The 14,533-nt window shown below is 41.9% G+C and overlaps 1 protein-coding gene across 4 annotated transcripts in view; it reads right to left on the reverse strand.

Annotated features, from left to right (window-relative positions):
* Positions 1 to 14,533, reverse strand: part of stxbp5a (syntaxin binding protein 5a (tomosyn)) — a 216,033-nt gene that overhangs the window by 65,661 nt on the left and 135,839 nt on the right. For all 4 annotated transcript variants that reach the window (XM_068044510.1, XM_068044511.1, XM_068044509.1 and 1 more), the window contains exons 14-17: positions 13,362 to 13,402; positions 10,937 to 11,157; positions 9,557 to 9,735; positions 5,270 to 5,395 (exon numbers count right to left, since the gene is read on the reverse strand). In XM_068044510.1, the coding sequence (XP_067900611.1) occupies positions 5,270 to 5,395; positions 9,557 to 9,735; positions 10,937 to 11,157; positions 13,362 to 13,402 (567 nt within the window). The remainder of the gene's footprint in view (positions 1 to 5,269; positions 5,396 to 9,556; positions 9,736 to 10,936; positions 11,158 to 13,361; positions 13,403 to 14,533) is intronic.

The following is a 14,533-nucleotide window of genomic DNA, read 5'->3' on the forward strand; positions in this document are numbered from 1 at the left end:
TTCAGCCAGAGTGCCAAGTAGATGATCCATCTTGGCCTCCTCCTGAGGTCACCACCATCACAGAAGCCAGTTTTCAGCCAATCCAATTCACTCCATGTGATATCAAGAAATGGCTGAGTGCACTGGCTACAACAAAAGCTATGGGCCCCGATCACATACTGGCTGTAGTGCTGCAGAGCTAGCCGCACTAGCCAAGCTGTTCCAGTAACACTGGCATCTATCCGACAAAGTCGACAATTGCCCAGATACATCCTGTCCACAAAAAGCAGCACAAATCCAATCTGGCCAATTCCCACCCCATCAGCTTACTCTTTAATCATCAGTGAAGTAATGGAAGATATTTTCGACAGCATTAACAAGCTGTACTCAGCCAGGACCACTTGGCTCCCGACCGCATCACAGCCTTGGACAAAAGAGCTGAAACCTAGAGGTGAGCTGAGGTGAGGTAAGTGACTGCCCTTGACATCAAGGCAGCATTTGTCCGAGTGTGACATTAAGGAGTCCTAGAAAAATGGAAGTCAATGGGAATCAGGGAAAAACCCATACACTGGCTGAAATCATACCTAGGTTGTTGGAGGTCAACCACCTCAGCTCCAGGACATCAATGAAGGAGTTCCTCAACCCAGGCCCAACCATCTTCAGCTGCTCTATCAATGACTTTCCCTCCATCAGGAGATCAGAAGTGGGGATGTTCCTTGATGATTGCAGTGTTCAGTTCCATTCACCACTCCTCAGATAACGAAGCAGTCCGTGTCCGCTTGCAGTAAGACCTGGACAACATTCAAGCTTGGGCTGTTAAGTGCCAAGTAACATTTGCGCCACACAAGTGCTAGGCAATGACCATCTCCAATAATAGTCTAACTATGTTCCCTTGGCATTCAACAGCATTACCATCACTGAATCACCATCATCAACATCCTTGGGGTTACCACTGACGAAAAACTTAACTGGACCAGCCACATAAATACTGTGGCTACAAGAGCAAGTCAGAGGCAGGGTATTCTGCGACCAATAAATGTTGACCTTGCCAACGACACCTATATTCCGTAAATGAAGAGACAAAAAATTATACAAGTATGCAGATCACATACAATGACACATATACATACACCTGTTTCCTCAATCAGTGATACATACATGAGAGGTAAGGCCAGCTACAACGAGGCAACATTGGAACCCTTTGAGATCCACAGTGGGGTCAAACAAGGCTGCACTCTGATGCAGACACTCTTGCATATTCTTCTTTTTGCTGCTGTCATATGCCTTCAGTTCATCTACAGAGGGTATCTACTTAAATACCAGTACTGACAAAAAGCTGTTCAGCTTTGCCCACCTGAGATCCAAGACAAAAGAGCACCATGTCATCATTTGAGAGTTGCTCTATGCCAATGATGCATTCCATATCAAGGAACACCTTCAGCAGCAAATGGACAGACTCTCTCACGTCTGTAAAGAGTTCAGTTTGATGATCAACATCAGCAAGACGAACATCACGGTCCAGGATGTTACCATACCACCATCAAAAGGCACTGATAATGTGACACTGGAGATTGTGAATAGCTTTACAAATCTAGGCTCCATAATTACCACCAATCTATCACTTGACACTGAAATCAACACACAAATTGCAAAATCTGCAGCTGTTCTATGTAAGCTGAGTAAGAAAGTGTGGAACATCAACAACCTGTCAGAGAACACCAAAATGCGAGTATACCAAGCCTGTGTCCTCAGTACACTACTCCAAAGTACAGAGACTGGACAATATTTGCTAGGCAGGAGAAAAAGCTGAACAATTTCCACCTTTGCTGTCTCAGACGTATCCTTGACATCACTTGGCAGGACAAGGTCACCAACTCAGGTCCTGGAGCATGTTAACTCCGTCAGCATACACTCATTATTAAGCCAACGACGTCTGCGATGGCTCGGCCACGTTCATCGGATGGCTGATGGCCATATACCCACAGATCTTCTGCATGGTGAATTGGCCACTGGGTCACCACCTGCTGGACAGCTATACCTCTGCTGCAAGGACATCTGCAAGTGAGATATGAAGATGACGGACTGTGACACAGCCAACTAGGAGACAGTTGCCGATGGCCAGGACCTCTCGAGGCTGACTGTTCAGAGGGGCGCCGGAAGAGGTGAGGAGAAATGGAAAGCTCAGTTGGCTGAGAAGGCGAACCAGAGAAAACAGAGACCAGCGAATCCTGCACCTTCCCAGCCCACTGCCTTTATCTGCGGCAAGTGCAACAGAGACTGCCATGCCAGAGTAGACCAAGGCGCAAACTATCATCTCATGAGATGGAAGGTTATCAGTTTTTTTTTCCTGGCAGATACACAAATAACAAGAGAGAGATAAGCAAACACAACACACAAACATCAATCTCCCATCGTGTTGCTCATAGATAACTTGCAGTCTGCAGGAAAAATGAGGTACGAAAATGGAGTTGCGCTTCACCTGGTCTGTTACTTCAAATTTACTACTTAAGAACTATCTGTGTGGAAATTGTCTAAATAGGTACATACAGATCAATCTGAGGTCACTTGTAAACTCTTGAAATCAATTAGAAGGTTCTTGTAGTTGCTTATAACTTCCCGCCTTTAGGGCAGAAGGACTCAGCATGAAACATAGCTTGTTTTGCATCTCTAACCAAGTGCAATACATAACCGTGATCAGAACTTGTCAGATGCTAATGCTCTAGTAGCATGTTAAGTGATGGTAGCCGATCAGCATTGAGGAGCTCCTGGGTCTGGGGTTGGTTGGACTGGTAAGAGCTGGCAAAAAAAGGTACTGGGGTGGGTGGAGAGTAGGAATCCAGACTGCATTTGAGCAGGAGATGCGGAAGCATTCAGGAAAGAAAGCTAAGCCCATTAGTAGCAGAACCCTGGGACTTGGGAAGAGGGTGCAGCAGAGACCAGAGTTGCAGCATGAATTGTGCTTCACCTGGTCTATTTCTTCAAATTTACTTCTTAAGAACTATCTATGGGGAAAATGTCTAAATAGGTAGATACAAGACAATTTCAGGTCAGCCAAAATCAATTAAAAGGTACTTGTGGTTTACAGCATGGAACTCGTTGCTCCTTCAGCCCAGAGGATCATTTGGGAGATGTAGCGCATGCACTGATTTGGATTTGACATGAGTCCATGACAGACCAGCAGGCCATCAGGATACAGATAATTCTTCATTCATTCATTCCAATGCAGGAAGGTCAAGGATGGAAGCTCTGTGAGCAAGACAGCAGCTCCCATGGGAAAAAATGGAAAGAATTGCCCATTTCTACAAACATTATTTCAGCAGTTGGTAGACAGTATTGCCGAGTTTACAGATTAAACTTTGTGATTTGTTTGCGCAATTATTCTGTTTTCATGTGTGTTTTTTTCAGGGGTTTAAAGTGTGAAGAATCAAAATATTTACTGATTTGATTGGGTTTTTTTTAAATGTGCTTTTTGATGAGTTGGTTCTCAGTCACGAAAGTCAACAGCATGTTAGGGGAGATCTTTCTGGTCTTTTACCAAGTGCAGTGGATTTCTGGAGCACAGCAAGTGGGTCAGAGTGCTCATCTGAAAAGGAAGCTGGGGCACAGACCCAGGATAATTTCCCCAATTAACGCTGTGTTTGTATTAACAGACTACATGTATATAATAGCTCATGCAACAAGATACCCCAGGGGCTTTACAACATCAATTTACATTTATATAGTGCCTCTAACACTGCAAGGCATTTCTTAGAAGGGATTACCAAACAAAATTTGACTCCAAGCTACATAAGATATTAGGTCAGATGACCTAAAGCTTGGTCAAAAAGGTAGGTTTTAAGGAGTGTCTTAAAAAGGCGGGGGGGGGGGGGGGGGGGGGGGGGGAGGGGAGGAGGGGAAAAAGAGAGAGAGAGAGAGAGATAGATAGATAAAGCAGCAGTTAGGAGTTAGGTCACAGATCAGCCATAATCTCACTGAATGGCAGAACAGGCCCGATGTGCTAAATGGCCTACCACTGTTGCTATCTAGAGGTTTAGGGAGAGAATTAGAGCTTTGGACCCAGACTGCTGAAGCCACAACCGCCAATGGTGGAGCAAAGAAAATTGGAGATGCACAGAGATCTCAGATGGTTGTAGGGGGTGGAAGAAATTACAGATTTAGGGAGGGGTGAGGATATGGAGGGATTTTAAAAATGATAATTTTAAAATTGAGGCTTTTCTGGATAGGAAGTCAATGTAGGTCAGCAAGCATAGGATTAATGGATGAGCAGGATGAGGTGAAATTTCGGATACAGGCAGCAGAGCTTTGGACGATCTGAAATTTACAGAGGGCACAAGATGGGAGGCTGAAATCGTTGAGTCTAGAGGTAACAAAGACATGAATGAGGGTTTCAGCAGCAAATAAGCTGAGGCAGGGGTGGAGACAGGCTACGTTATGTAGGTGAAAGTAGGTGTTGCTGATGGCACGGATATGGGGTCAGAAATTGAGCTCAGAGTCAAATAGGACACCAAGTCTGCGAACCATCTGGTTCAGCCTCAGACAGTGGCAAGGAAGGGAGATGGAATCGGTGGTTAGGTAATAAAGTTTGTGGCAGGGACCAAAGACACTGGCTTCTGTCCTCCCAATGTTTTTCTGCTCATCCAATACTGGGTGTCAATCAAGCAAAATCAGAGGCAGTGGAAGGGCTGAAAGGGGTGATGAGGTGGAGCTGGGCAGCATCACAGTACATGTGGAATCTGACGCTGTGTTTTCAGATGCTGAAGCCAAGGGGCAGCATGTAGATGAGAAATAGGAGGGGGCCATGGATAGATCCTGGTGCAAAAGCAGGAAGGGAAGCCGTTGCAGGTGATTTACGGGAGGAATAGACTCCAAGCAGAAAGTAAGGAAGAAAATGAGAGAGGGCTTTGAAGGTGTAGACAGAGGGGCCAGGAAGAGAGTACTGCAGTACAGGAGTGAGGTGGGTGAAAGCTCTGTCACTGAGAGGGAAAAGAAAAACATGGTATGCCAGCTACAGACCAAGACAGGGTATGGCAAAGACAGCCTCTGACAGGAACTACAGCAGGAACTAGCTTGATGGTGAGTCAACAGATTACCTCCCCAACCTGCACAAAAAATGGAAAAGTTGATATGTGGAACAATCGGTTAACGCGAGATTTAATGGAAAGAAAGCAGAAAATGTTCTCAACAGTACTGGAATATGTCACATTTTAACCACTAGAATTTAGAAAAAGTATGATGCAGCTTATTGTGCACAGATGACCAGAGTTTTAGTGACAGTAAGGCTGATACTCACAGTCCATATGATGAATTCACTGCCAGGCTGCTTATCTGCTGTGGAGGTTCGCCATTAACCCAAACCAACTGAATCACTACTTCAGCCTGATAGCCTGCCCCTTGTTTTAATGGTGTACTTTTAATTCTGGAGAAGGAAATGCACATTTGTTTAACATGCAACCTTTCAGAATTGCGTGAATTGCAAGTAAATTATTAATGTCTTATACACAATTCTCCATTGATTTAGTTTACACGAAGGGGCACAACCTCCAAATTGCAGCAAGTAATAACACAGTAAGGTTTAAATTTCCTCATCAGCCTTTCTGGGTTTTATCACCTCAAGGTGATGATTCCTTGCTCGGCCGTGGTTCCACAGGCACAGACTGGCCTCAACTACTTTTCCCAAGTCATGTGTGGGAGCCCAAATGGTTACTGCGGGAAGGCGTGGTGTTAGCTGAGCCTGACCCTGATCACACCCAAGGGCCATTCCGAACAGCAGTTGAAAAGAGGGAATCCCGGCTGGATTAAAAGGCTAAATGTAGTAGCCCTATCAAAAGCCCTGGATGGAGGTCAGCTCACTTAGCATAGACCAGGGATTGAATTTGGACCCTTTCTGACTCAGCTACATTTTTAAACTGGCTGATCCATGGTACATTTGCTTTCCAAGTACAAATTGCATGAAGGCTATTCTATGTTACTAGTGAGAGCTACACCAGCAATACTCAAATCATTTAAAGTATGAATTTCTGATTGAAGGAAGCAATTCAGTAATCAGAAAGGTGATTTTTTTTTCAATAAGAAGTTAGCCCTTGGGGTGTGATAGTGTGCATAGTGGTTTTGTTACTGGACTAGTAATCCAGAGAATGTGAACCCAAATCCCACCACTGCAGTTTGAGAATTTAAATTCAGTTTTAAAAATCTGGAATAAAAAACTGGCAACAGTAAAAGTGACTATGAAGCTGTTGGATTGTTGTAAAGATCAACCGGTTCACTAATGTCCTTTGGGGAAGAAAACCTGGAGTCCTTACCTGGGCCGGCCTCAGTGACTCCAGTCTCACAACAACATAGTTGACTCTTAATTGCCCTCTGAGGTGGCCAAGCAGTTGTATCAAACTTTCTATGGGCAACTAGGAGATGGGCAGGAAATGCTGGCCTTGGCAGCAAAGATAACACCCCAAAAACAATTTTTCAAATTCAACACTTTAAAAATGTTTTACAGTAAAAAAAAATGAGCCTGGCCAGAAATGTACAAGCAATATTACAACATACAGCAATATAAATATTGGCATCCCTTTTAACACTTCAATCAGATGATGCACAGGACACACACAGCTTGATAATTCTGAGAACAGCTGCCAGTCCTATTCACTGCACTCCAGCAATGCAAAATATTCATTAATTTACCAAGACTCATTTAATTTTGGCCACTCGTTAGATAAATCTGAAAAGGGAGAGGAAATTATGAAGATGTTGTTTAGCATTTAATCCCAGGTCCAAACGCCAACGACACTATTTTACATATCTGTAAATCCCTTTGACGTTACTTAACTAAAAATGAAAACTCAGAGGATGGCATTGGAAACCGTGTGATTGCCTTGGATTTATATGTATAACCTAACGCAATGAAAATATCACATTAACTGTGAAATTGTTTGATCTCAGCTTGTAAAACTTAGAAACATGATTAAATATCCATCCTATGTGCTGTTAGCAATGGGAATTCACTTCCCATTGCAATGTAGTGACTAATTTTTACAGATTTATTTATACCGTCTATAATAAAGTGCTATTCATAATCACAAAATGAACAGGTTAATTCACAAAGAAAATTCTGTTTCTGATAGAACTAACCTAGCTACAATAATTTGAGCCCACCAGTATTCCCATATTTGATGACTAAAGTAGCACCAATCCAGTAAATTCACGATCACTGCCATTTTGAATGGAGGAAGGGCTTGCACAACCAGTTTTAAAAGGTTCTCATTTCTCAATAGCAAAGTCTGACTTGAGGGATTAACCTTTTAGAAGAAAGTTATCACATCTCATATGGGTGAACCATTTAATTTGAGCTTAATTTGTGATGCGTTATGCTAATGATCAGTGGCAAGAGCTTACTGGCCCAGAATTTCCTAAAAACATGTTCTGTAGGAATGGCACAGTTTCTAAAGGTTTCAGTGATGGCTCCGCAGACGCAATGCAAATGACCCATGGAACTTTCACGTGCCATGAAAGCTAGCATAAAACACACACTTTGTTCTTTGCTGAAATTTATGCACTAGACTGATGGCACGTCAGAAATGCACCATTGCCTTGGCACAAGCTTTCAGGAAATTCTGGGACATTTAGGTTCTTGCCAATGATTATTTACATAATACAACATGAATTAACCTCAAATTAAACTGCTCGTCCATGAGATGATGCCTCCCCTTCTAAGTTAATCACTTCACCATCAGCGACTGTGCCTTCAGCCAAGGCACTAAAGATCTGTAATTCTCTCTCTGCCTCTCTTTCCTCCTTTAGGCACTCCTTAAAACCTATCTGTTTGCCTAAGCTTTTGGTCATCTGCCCTAATATATCATGTGGCTAGGTGTCAAACTTTGCTTGATAACACTCTTGTGAAGTGCCTTGGGACATTTTACTATTCTGAAAGTACTATATAAATACAAATTGCTGATGTTGCAAGTTTAATCCTTTTAAGTCAGACCTACCTACTGAGAAATTAGAATCCTTTAAAACTGACATTTGCAAGTTCATGGATCAAATATTTCATTAAAAAGAGATTTTAAATTTGGAAGCTCTTGCATTTCTACAGTACCTTACACATCCTGAATGAGTTCCAAAGTGCTTTACAGACAAGTCATTACTTCTGAAGTGCAGTCACTGCTAGATGTACAATTTGCATACAGAAAGGCTCCACAAACAACAAACAGGATGAATGACATTTCTTTTTGGCAAACTGGGCCTCTATTTAATACTGAAGACATCATCAACAGTGCAGTACTCCCTCAGTTACGACACTGACGTGTCAGCCTAGATTATGTGCTCAAATCTCTGGAGTGGCACTTCAACCCACAACCTAACTCGGAGGCTACAGCACTATTCAACTGAGCCAAAATGAAACACATGTAACACAATTGTGAGCATGGAAATTACAGTAAAATTGGCATAATATAGGTAAAGAACAACAGAGGTTAGTGATGTGATGGATACTATCACAGCAATTAGCTTTTTTGTTTTGAGGACAACTAACGCTTTTGGCATATTTTACAGTTCATGCTATTTCTACAGTTTCCCAGCTGTGGCTCAGTTGGCAGCACTCTCAAATCAGAAGGTTGGCAGTTGGAGTCCAACTCCAGGACATCAGAACAATTTAGGCTGACGCTCCAGTTCAGTACTGAGAGAGTGCTGCACTGTCAGAGGTGCTGCCTTTCAGATGACTTGTGAAACAGAGGCCCCATCTGCCCTCTCAGGTGGACGTAAAAGATCCTATGGTACTATTTTGAAGAGGAACAGGAGAATCCCCAGTGTCCTTGCCAACATTTATCCCTCATCAAACAACATCACAAAAACATGTCACATTGCTGTTTGTGGTAGTTTGCCGTGAGCAAATTAGCTGCCATGTTTCCTGTATTAAAATAATGACTACACTTCAAAAGTACTTCGTTGACTGTGAAGAGCTATGGGACATCTGGTGGTCATGAAAGGTGCTATATAAACGCAAAACTTTTTTTTGATCTTTACTCTTTTAATCCAGTATCAGGTGAAAAGAAATATAAGCAAGAGGCTCTATATCTCCTGTGTACATCTAAGTGTTAGCTGTGGTGCAGTGGCAGCACTCTCGCCTGTGAGCAAGGAAGTTATGGGCTCAAGTCCTACGCGAGAGGCCATCAGTCCAGTGCAGTACTTAGGAACTGCTGCATCAGAGGTGCGATCTTTCAGATGTGATGCTAAACTGAGGCACTGTCTGCCCTCTCATGTGAATCCCATGGCTTTGAAGAGGAGCAGGGGAGTTCTCCCCATTAGCCCTCAACCAACACCTAAACAGATCAGGCAGCATCTGAGGAGAGAGAGAACCTAAAATAGATCATCTGGTCGTTTATCTCATTGGTGTTTCTGGGCCTTGCTGTATACAAATTGGCTGTTGTGTTTCTTACCTTAAAGCAGTGACCACACTTCAAAAGTACTTAATTGGCTGTAAAATGCCTCTGGATGTCATGAAGACAATATACAAATGCAAGCCTTTTAAAAAAAAAACAATTTTACTGATCAGGTCAGACCCAACTTTCTTTTGTTAATTAATACTCACTTTAGACAGGGCACATTATCACGGAGACCATCTGATGAGGTGCTGCTTGTAGAGGGGTGAGGCTGAGAGTTTGCAGTCTGAGAGTTTGGCCCCTGGCATGATGTCCCCAACGACAGTATTTGATCAGTGTCCGGTGACTCAAGATCATTTATTTCGTAATGCAATCTGATTTCTAGCATCTGAACAGGAGAGAGAATAAAGAAAGAGTGCAACACTATTTCACAGCAGTAACGTACCCACTTAATATCCAGGGACCTAAATGGGTACTTTGATTTGACACAAGGAAACAAGATGGTATTATTAATCTAAATTCAGTTAATTAATATTCATTAACATTCTATCAGGCTAAATAGTCAAAGTACAGATGTCCGAAGGACAAGAATGAGTAAATAATTTAAGTCACATCACAAACAGCACGTAATGGAATGTAGCTTTTGAGGCATCATGATGAAAGGTAACTTAACTCTCCTAATGGTTAGCACAGTTTTAGGCAAGAACAGCAGAGTTCATAACACGAGTTCTAAACTGAGTGACAAAGAACAAAGGCACTGTGCATAAACATTACAACACCTTGGGCTCTCAACTTCTAAACTTAGATCCAGCAAGCTTGAATGCCTAAACTCGAGAGCAAGTCAGTTCCTCATAGGGAATTATCACATTAGTTTACAGTCCTGCAAATACTTCAGGGTAACTATGTACTTCTTTGATGCTCTGTGCCCCATTTTTGACAGCCTGCCATTGGTGCATCTTCAATTTTCAATGCTATTTAACAGTGGTGTTCAAAATTATGAAGGTTTTGGCAGGAGGGTCAGTAACCAGAGGACACATATTTAAGATAATTAGCAAAACAACCAAAGGTTGACATGAGAATTGGTTCTTATGCAAGGAGTTATGATGATCTGGAATGCACTGCCTGAAAGGGTGGTGGAAGTAAATCCAATAGCAAATTCAAAAAGGGAATGGGGCATATACTTAGAATTATAGAATGGTTACAGCCATTTGGCCTGTCATGTCCTTGCTGGCTCTCTGCCAGAGCAATTTAGCTAGTCCTGCTCCCCTTGCCCTTTCCCTGTAGCCCTGCACTTTTTTTTTTTAAAACTTGAAAAGCAAAAAATTGCAGGGCTATGGGGAAGGAATGGGGTGGGGCGGGGAGGTGGAACTATTTGGATAGCTCTTCCAACAGGTCAGCACAAGCACAATGGACTGAATGGCTTCCATCTGTGTTGAATGATTCTATGAACTACCTCCTAATTTCACTGTTAAGACCACTGCAAGGTTACAAGCTGACGCGCATGTGCTCATTATAAATACATTCAACTAATGTTACACCACAGTAAGAATGCAATATCTGCAAGTCACTTTAATAACTGTAGGTCATACCTGGATTGCCTCTGTTGTCACTTCTTGTCTGCTGAATTTGTAAACAATCACATGTGCTGATACTCCTGCCACACAAAGCATTCTGCTTTCAGGACACCACGTGATAATCTGAATGGCATATGGGTCTTCATCCACTATGTCTGTATTTGGTTTTTCCTCCTTATTCCGAGATTTTTCAAATACCTTGGATGTCTTCATCTTATACAAAACTTGTAAAGTTACTAATAAGCAAGGAAAATCAAAATGTGGAGGATAAGAATATTAAATCAAAACTTATAAAGGTAAACCAACAATGTATATTAAATACTGAGCACTTGCTCTTTATGACAAACTATAATAATTTTGGTCCTATTTGGTCCATCATTGAAAAGCCAGTAAATATCAAAAAACCAAACTGTTGCCCCCCAAAAGGCAAGTGCTTGTGCTCTAACCTCCCCCAAATGTTCAAATTTCCCATACTTTAAGCTTTTAAAAAACTGTTCAGCAGTAATGACCGAGGGAGAGTCTCCTGCATAGAAACAACCAGCTGAAGTACGAAGGGTGTGACAGCAAGACAAATTAAACCACTTTCACTTTGGAAGAAACATCAGATCTCAATAATTGAACCAATTTTTGTATGTTACCATAAAACTGTTAAAGGGAAATTTTGACTGTTTAAATTACATGGTCCTCCATATACTATGAGCAAGGACAAAAAACCAGGAGGATTTTTTCCAAAAATATTTTATTGGCACATTCCACAGCTACTACCTCTGAGCGTACCAAGTAATGGTCCGATGACCTATTTGTGGAGTTCTTTTCCCAAATAACCTGAAACTAAACCCATTCGGCTGTACTTGGTTGAGCCTTATGAAGAATTGCTATGAGGACAACCACTATACCCGTGGCAACAAATTTACTTTTCCTGTTCCTCCTTCTCCCTATCTATGGGTCATACTCGCAGAATAAATCCATTTCAGGAGTTAAACCCATCTACAAGTTGCACCAGAAGCTAACACAATGATCTGTTGGCAGTTAAGCCCAGATTCCAGTCTCAGTGCGCCACCGTCCAAGGGTAGGGAGGGTTGTACAACAATCAGCAGCTTATAAACTGAAGATGACTGCGGTTCATTCCTCCGAAATCCTATGAATTTAAACACCATGCTGAGGGGAGCAAAGGCGCAGTGGTAGTGTCACTGAACTAGTAATCCCAGTCTAATGCTCTGGAGACGCGAATTTAAATTCGATTAATTAATAAAAAACAGGAATTGAAAGCTAGTCTCAGTGATGGTGCCATGAAACTATCGATTGCCGCAAAAACCCATCTGGTTCACTAATGTCTTTTAGGGAAGGAAATTTGCCGTCTTTACCTGGTCAGGCCTACATTTGACTCCAGATCCACAGCAACATGGTTGACTCTTAACTGCCCTCTAAAGAGGTCTAGCAAGCCACTCAGTTGTAATGGGCAATTAGGGATGGGCAACAACTGCTGGTCTTACCAGCGACGCCCACATCACATGAAAGAATAAAGTAAACTATGAAAGCACTTTAATTGGGACACAGGACGTCAGGGCTCATCTACAAGAGTGATCTGATACATGGCAGCCAAAAATATCAAAACCAAAAAAAGCTCAGAAACTCAAAGTAACCCAATCGAATTCTTTCTCACTCCTTCTTGGCCTTCCACTTTTATGACAGCAACTTGGAACCTAACTTCTGGCAGATGCAAGCAGGAAAATCGATGGATGTGCATGCCTCATTTTACAACATGCTACTTTTTGGGACCAGAAAGAAAGTGCAATTAAGGCAACTGCAAGTCACTTTTCCCTTTAAATTTTTTTATTAAAATCAGACCCCCCCATAGAATTTCATGACTTTGAGTGATTCTGCTCCCATTGCGCACTTAGCACATAAAAAAACGTAGTTGGAAGCTTTACTCAGATTTTGAGGTAAAAATGCCCTAAGTCAGTCTTTGGAGTCAGACTGAGGCCTCAAAGTTAAAAAAACACAATGAACAATTCAATGAGGAAATGCAATCATGTTGTCAAATATATATTTTTGCATTTAGTTTGATTAAAGCCGTATTATAGACATTAAAAATGTCAGTTACTGAGAAAAAAATGGCAAATTAATCTTTTGCCCCCAAAAGCATTTGAATAATTCAATTGGTTTATCAATTAACCATATATTGGAAATTCCCATAAGGCTATCTATAGGTTTAATCTAATTTAGCATAACACAATCCTGGCTTGCCTGCGTGAAGGGGGATAGGCAAGTTCATCTGAGTCAGTATTATGACTTTGGTTTAACTCTAGAAATACAGTCTTCATATCAACTCCCTTCAATGAGATCCATGAGGGAAGAAAAATAGCATTTTAAGACACAGCAATAACTTGTCCCTTGGAGAACACTTCATCTGATATTTGAAGGAATCTATCTAACTTACTGGCTGAAGCATCCCAGAACTTCAATGATCCATCTGCATGCCTAAAGGCGGTGAGGGAAAAACAGGTTTTAGTTTCTTATTCACTTGCATTTTCTTCAAGCGTTTTAACAGAGGTACCTGAAATGCATATTGGCACTGACACAAAAATTTGTTATAGAATCCTTTCAACCTTTTTGTTGTAAACTTGCCTGTCTACCTTAATTCTTGCTATTATGCAAAAAGTTATATTTTTGAACCTAAATGAGGAAGCCTTACTCCTAAAGAGTGAACAAGTCTAATTTCACTTCAGGATGTCAAGAGCAAGCTTAAACCAAACTGGCCATGTTGTCAGACTGGTTAGGTTCTTGCTCTGGTTCAATTTGTTCTTAGGATGTGGATGCTACTGACAAGGCCACATTTACTGTTCATCTCTAGTTGCCCTGAAAATATGATAATGAGCCCAGTCCTTGTGCTGATGGTGGCTCCACAATGGTGTTAGGAAAGTAATTTTAGGATATTGTTCCAGATACTTAATTCTTTACAACCTGTTAGAGGTGCATAAAAGGTGCACCTGGAGGTGACTGCCAGGAAACTGATTCTGGTAAGGCAGATGATTTGAGGACGGTGATTAACACATGGGAATATGATATTATTGCTATCACAGAGACACGGTTGAGGAAAGGGCAGGACGGTCAGCTCAATATTCCAGGATACAGAATCTTCAGGTAGCGTGACAGGGGCAGGGGGGGGGGGGGGCGGTGGGGGGGATGTAAAAGGAGAGGTGGCATTGCACTATTGATCAAGGAGTCAATTACTGCAGTGAGGAGGGATGATATCTTAAAAGGTTCATCAAATGAGGCCATATGGGTGGACCTTAAAAACAAAAAGGGGGCAATCACTTGGCTGGGAGTGTACTACAGGTCTCCAAATAGTCAGGGAGAGATAGAGGAGCAGATATGTAGGCAAATCTGAGACAGGTGTAAAAATAATAGGGTAATAATAATAGGGGATTTCAACTTCCCCAATATTTTACTGGGATAGTCTGAGTGCAAAAGGCTTAAAGGGGGCAGAATTCAGGGATAGTGACCAAAACTTTGTAAGATTTAAGGTAGTTATGGAAAAGGACAAAGAGGGACCGGAAATAAAGGTACTGAATTGGGAGAAGGCCGATTTCAATATCATAAAACAGGATC

This window comes from Heterodontus francisci, chromosome 13 (assembly GCF_036365525.1).
Source record: "Heterodontus francisci isolate sHetFra1 chromosome 13, sHetFra1.hap1, whole genome shotgun sequence".
NCBI classification, from domain to species: domain Eukaryota; kingdom Metazoa; phylum Chordata; class Chondrichthyes; order Heterodontiformes; family Heterodontidae; genus Heterodontus; species Heterodontus francisci.